This window comes from Macaca nemestrina, chromosome 13 (assembly GCF_043159975.1).
Source record: "Macaca nemestrina isolate mMacNem1 chromosome 13, mMacNem.hap1, whole genome shotgun sequence".
Classification (NCBI taxonomy): Eukaryota; Metazoa; Chordata; class Mammalia; order Primates; family Cercopithecidae; genus Macaca; species Macaca nemestrina.
Genome location: NC_092137.1, coordinates 31,472,027 through 31,478,411, shown reverse-complemented (window position 1 = coordinate 31,478,411; position 6,385 = coordinate 31,472,027). Strand labels below are relative to the sequence as shown.

General features: G+C 41.2%; 1 protein-coding gene across 2 annotated transcripts in view; it reads left to right on the top strand.

Moving 5' to 3' along the window:
- Positions 1–4,854: 4,854 nt before the first annotated feature.
- LOC105479696 (xanthine dehydrogenase) overlaps positions 4,855–6,385 on the top strand; it is a 77,337-nt gene continuing 75,806 nt past the window's right edge. Inside the window, exon 1 of one of the 2 annotated variants that reach the window (XM_011737823.3) lies at positions 4,855–5,012. In XM_011737823.3, coding sequence (XP_011736125.1) covers positions 4,971–5,012 — 42 coding nt within the window. In that variant the 5' untranslated portion in view covers positions 4,855–4,970. Of the gene's footprint in view, positions 5,013–5,149; positions 5,337–6,385 lie in introns of those variants that run through there. The other variant, XM_011737824.3, reaches the window with a different exon arrangement.

The following is a 6,385-nucleotide window of genomic DNA, read 5'->3' as shown; positions in this document are numbered from 1 at the left end:
AATTGCTTACATATTTAGTATGAAGGTTAAGAGACAAAACTATTAAAAATAATGACTACAATAATTTTTAAGAGATATACAATATAAAAAGATGTAAACTGCAGCATCAAAAACATAAAATGTGAGGAAGGATGGAGCAAAAGTTTAGGGTTTGGTATGCAACCAAAATTAGGTTGTTATCAACTTTAAATGTTATAACTTTTATACTTTTAAGAAGTTTTATGTAAGCTTCATGGTAACCATAAGGGAAAAACCTACAGTAGATACACATAAGACAAAAAGTAAGCAATCGCAGCATAACACTAGAGAAAATCACTTAATCACAAAGTAAGAAAATAAAATAGGCTAAAAGCAACAAAAGATCTATAAAACAACCAGAAAACAATAAAATGGCAGTAGTAAGTCCTTACCTATCAATAATTACTTTGAAAATAAATAGATTAAATTTTTAAATCAAAAGACATAGAGTGGCTGAATGGAAAAAAAATTTAAAAAACAAGACCCAACTATATGCTGCATACAAGAGACTCATCTCACATTTAGGACACACATGGACTGCAAGTGAAGGGATGGAAAAAAATATCCATGCAAATAAAAACCAAAAAAGAGCAGGTTGGCTATACGTATATCAGATAAACTTTAAGTCAAAAACTGTAAAATAAGGCAAAAAAATTATTATATAGAGAAAGGGGCTCAATTTATCAAGAGGATATAACAATTGTAAATATATATGTACCCAACACTGAGACAGCTAAATATAGGTCTAATCCCAGCACTTTGGGAGGCTAAGGTGGGCAGATCACCTAAGGTCAGGAGTTCATGACCAGCCTTGCCAACATAGTGAAACCCTGTCTCTACTAAAAATACAAAAATTAGCTGGGTGGGTGGCACGTACCTGTAATCCCAGCTGCTCGGGAGGCTGAAGCAGGAGAATTACTTGAACCGGGGAGTTGGAGGTTGCAGTGAGCCAAGATCATGCCACTACACTCCAGCCTGGACGATAGAGCGAGACTTCATCTAAAAAAAAAAAAAGCGCAATGAGATATCATCTCACACCTGCTGGAATGGCTATTACCAAAAAGATGAAAGATAACAAGTTTTAGCAAGGATGTAGAGAAAAGGGAACCCTTGCACACTGCTGGTGGGAATGTAAATTAGTACAACCATTATGGAAAACAGTATGAATAGTCCTCAAAAAAGTAAAAATAGAGCTTCCATATGATCCAGCAATCCTACTATAGGGTATATACCAAAGGAAATGAAATCAGAATGTCAAAGAGATATCTGTATTTCTATGTTCACTGCAGCATTATGCACAATAGCTAAGATAAAGAATTAACCTGTTAATCAATAAATAAATGGATAAAAAATGTGGCATACGTACACGATAAATACTATTCATCTCTATAGAAGAAGAAAATCTTGTCATTTGCCATAACATGGATGTTCCTGGAGGACGTTATTTATATGAAAGAAGTCACATACAGAAAGACAAATACTCAATGATCTCACTTATGTGTGGAATCTAAAAAGGTGGAATTCATAAAAGTTGTGAGCAGAATGGTGGTTGCCAAGGGCTGAGAGGGGGAGGGTTTTGGGGAGATTTTTGTCAAATAATAAAGAATTTCAGTTACACAGAAGGAATAAATTCAAGAGATCTGTTGTACAACTTGGTCACTGTAACTTAATAATGATGTGTACTTTGAAAATCTCTAAGACAATTTAACTGTACTCACCGGAAGAAATGATAAATATGTGAGGTAACGTGTATGTTATTCAGCTCAATGGAGCTATTTAACAATGTATACGTGTTTAAAAACATCATATTATACATGATAAATGTGTACAATTTTAATTTGTTAATTAAAGAAATAAAATCAAGTCAGAGAAATAAAATGATGGCAAATATTTTGCTAAATAATAAGCAATTATACCAATTCAAGTTTTTGTCAAATGTCAGTATTTGGGGTTTCAACTAGTTATTACAGAGCTGAAAATTCTGCTGACAACACAAACCCTTTTGAAAATTTATTTCACTTTTATCTTTCAATGCTTCGTAGTAATAGAGAGGACTTTCACCTGTAGATAAGAGAGGGGTTGAAGATTTACTGAGTGGGGAGAAGCACACCAACATTAGTTTCTCCTGTGGACAACAGATTTAATCTATGTTTTATTTCATTCTGCTAAGAGTTAATCCTTACAGGCTGGGAGTGGTGGCTTATGCCTGCAATCCCAGCACTTTGGGAGGCCAAGGCAGGAGGATCACAAGGTCAGGAGATCAAGACCATCCTGACTAACACGGTGAAACCTGGTCTCTACTGAAAACACAAAAAAATTAGCCGGGTGTCTCAATTAAAAAAAAAAAAAAAGAGTTGGTCCTTACAAAGCAAGTATGGCCACCTGCATTTTGTAAATGAGAATATCGATGCCAAGAGAGAGATTTTTGCCAAAGGTCACACAGAAGTGGTGGAGCTAACATTCAAGCCAGCCTACGGAACTCCAAAGTCTGAGCTCTTTCCTCAGCCTATCCCTTTAGCTTTTCCTGGAACATTGGCTGGGGAATGCCCAAGAGGAAGGGGAGTGCTTGTTAAACTGGGTAGATTAGTGCATAGAGGAAAAGCCTCTCAATCAAAGAGTTGTAAGGGTTTGGAAGAATTGACTAATTACAAAACATGATCTAGGCTCAGTCCCTTTCTCCCCAGCTCCTTCCTTCTTTCTTTCAGGGCAGAATTTCTCCAGCTTGGCTCTACTGACATTCATTGTTGTTCATTTTATTGGGGTGGGACTGTCTTGTGGTTTGTAGGGTGTTTAGTGGCATTACTGGCCTCCATCCATTAAATGCCAGTAGCATCCCTCCCCAGTTGTGACAATAAAATATATCCCTAGACATTGCCAAATGGCATCTGGGGTAGGGAATCTTCCAGATTTAACAACCGGTTTTGGTTGTGTCTTTGTTTTTGAGACGGAGCCTCACTCTGTCACCCAGGCTGGAGTGCAGTGGCATGATCTCGGCTCATTGCAACCTCTGCCTCCCAGGTTCAAGTGATTCTCCTGCCTCAGTCTCCAGAGTAGCTGGGACTACAGGTGGGCCACTGCTCCCGGATGATATTTGTATTTTTAGTAGAGATAGGGTTTCACCATGTTGGCCAGGCTGGTCACGAACTCCTGACCTCAGGTGATCCACCTGCCTTGGCCTCCCAAAGTGCTGGGATTATAGGTGTGAGCCACTGTGCCTAGCCAACAACCAGTTTTATAGTGACCAACCGTCCCAGTTTGCCCTGGACTGAAGATTTACTAGGATCTCTGAGGCATATTTCAGGGATTCAAGGCTGCAACTAGGATAGTCCAGGGCAAACTGGGATATTTGGTCAACCAACAAGTAAAGTTTCATCTCCTGGTTAAATTAAGGCTGTGGTGGGAGGAGGCATTGTGTTGATTGTGTGCTTGTCCTGGCAGTCTTTAGTTTCTCTAAGCTGTTGCTATATCAAGTACATCTGCCTAATACTCCTTTCTTCCCCCTCAGGTAGCCTGCTAGGGTTGTAGGGGAGGCGTCCTACCTAAGGAAGGCTGGCTGAGCCACTATATGGGTCATTACAGGACAGAAGAAGACCAGAGTGAATGCTGGCCTCTGTGTGTGTGTGTGTGTGTGTGTGTGTGTGTGTGTGTGTTTGTGTGTGTGAGAGAGAGAGAGTGTGTGTGTGTGTGTGTGAGAGAGAGAGAGTGTGTGTGTGTGTGTGAGAGAGAGAGTGTGTGTGTGTGTGAAAGAGAGAGAGAGAGGGTGTGAGAGAGAGAGTGAGAGAGAGATTGTGTGTGTGAGAGAGTGTGTGTGTGAGAGAGTGTGTGTGAGAGAGAGTGAGAGAGAGAGAGAGAGAGAGTGTGTGTGTGTGTGTGTGTGTGTTGAACTAGAGAACTGGTAGGGGCAGTTGGGAGGGTGCTGGACTGCAGAGAGCCCATTAGTGCTGCTCCAGTGGATGTGCACATCTGTGTTTACACTGACAGTTAATGGATATCGGATGGGGAAAGGTTTTTTTCAGCTATGTGTTACTGCAGCCTATGACTATGTGGTATGAGCATTTTAATATCTTTGGTGTTTTGAAATACTTTTATGAGTTACTCTGACAACTTGTCAAGGATGAGAGAAACAAATAAAAGACAAATCTCAAAAATAGTTTGCTATTAGGGTTTTCTTTGTTGAGATGTTGATGATGTCTTTTCAACAGTGATACATGTTTTGGTTCTTTGTAAATTTACAAGGCACTTCCAAAATGTCATTTGTCCCTCATTCTTCTATTCTTGATGTCATTCTATGATCCTGTACAAGATGAAAACAATCTGCGTTCTGAAGGTAGTTAAGTAACATGCTGAGGTCAAATGCCAGGATTTGAGTCAGGTTCATGGGGCTCCATTTCCTGTGACCTCTCTATTCCACCAGGCTGCGAAAGAATGACTCTTGCATTCATGCACTCAGTCTGTGTTTCTGTAAACCTGAATGGTAAAATGATGGAGGGTGTGAATCAGTTCTATTAGCAGTGACTCTGACAATGGTCCTTCCCCTCTTCTGTCTTCCCCTTCTCTGTCTTGCAGCAAGTGGGAGGACAAAGCAGGTTTCATGAGAGCAGTGCCCAAGACCCACAGTCACCTACTGCCAAGGCAACAACCCTACTGATATCTGGATGTATTTTCCTGTGCTCTTTGACACAGGTGTGGAGACACAGGTGTGACACACCTGTGCTCTTTGACACATGTAATTTGCTGTGCATGATTGTTTGCACTTTCCTTGATTATGTAATCCAGTGGCTTTTGCCAAGAACTCTTCGTGCCCTGAAGCTCTGAGCTGGTTCCCTCCTATTGGTGGACCTTATTTCATTTTATTGGGAGGCATAATTTTCAGGTTACAGAGCAGTGATAACTACCTGCCAGTGTCTCTTAGGAGTGAGGTACCTGGAGTTGAGGGACCCCAACCTGTGGCAATGACAGCGGACGAGTTGGTTTTCTTTGTGAACGGCAGAAAGGTAAGTAGGAGCTGACCTCTGGTTTGTTGTCCCTGCTCCCTGGGAGGGGACATCTGTCCTCTGGAAGAGCCATATCTTGTTCTCTGTCTTTCCTGTTCCCTCTTAATTGTTATCCTGTCTTTCTCTCTCTCCCTTTAAAGGTGTTGCTGCATTTTGGTAACGCTGGGGAAGAAGACCTTCTCAGGGCTAGAGCACAGACAAGATACTCAGAAGGCAAAGGAATGAGGGAGAGAGAGGCAAGCAGAGAGGCATCTGTGAACTAGCTGCCAACTCTCTGCAGTAGTGGAGATTGGCACAGAATGAGAAAGGGGAGTTGAGTTCTAGGTGAGATTTGAGGTCATCACTACACTTCTATTTCTGGGTTTAATCAAATATATCCTAAAATTTATGTTGCTCTCTTTACAGAGAGAAGGAACAGGAATGTGTTTTCTTGCTTTTATCAGGATATAAGATGTACACAGCCTTTGAATCTAATATATTATATACATAGGTTTAACAGCCAGTCCTGATTCACTGTGTGGTGACATATACTGACACCTTGTGGCAAACCACAATTTTTTTTTCCATAAAGGGCGTCTCCCGCATTCTCCGCACTCCCCACCCCCACACACTTAGTTCTACATGTAAGTTGCAAATCTCTCACCTACTTGAATTTACCTTATTGGTGCACAGGGACTTAGGGAAGGTGACATGGGTAGCAGCCCTTGGACAAGAGTGAGAATCTTTGCAAATTTTAATGTGGTGCAGGGAGACAGGGGGCAAGCATATTACATGGTCTCCAGCCTCCATTTGCCCCCCTACAACACTGCTGAGATGCTCACACCTGTTCAACTCCCCACTTGGGAATGAAAAGGATAGTAAAAGAGTCCCATAGTTACACATTGTAACTAACTGTGTGGACAGTGCGTGATGAATGTGCCCAATGTGTCCCCCAAATAAGGGCAATTTTATTTGTCTTGCTATATTGGCACTTTTGCATTGAGTTGAGAAACTTTTGATATAATTTTGAGTGACTTTTGATGTAATTTTCAAGAATAATAATGTGCTTCACAGGACTCCTAGGTCTTAAATTTCCAGGATGTGTGTGGGTGACTGTAAAAGATATTTCATGAGCTGTTTCAGCATCGGTGCTCCAAAGATTGATGGATTCCCTTTGAGTGGTGCCTTTGGGAGGTGCTGGGGAATGGGGACAGCCATGTTCTTCCGGGTTCAGAGTTTCCTCTCTGAGCTGCATCCTTTGCAGGGATGGCGCCTGGCACCAACCCAAGAAATAGGGCAAAGCTTTCAAGTTGATAGTAGTAAGATTTTGCATCCAACATTTCAACAACTTCTTTCATTCAGCAATTACAGTGTAGAAATTTAGGAAACCATTG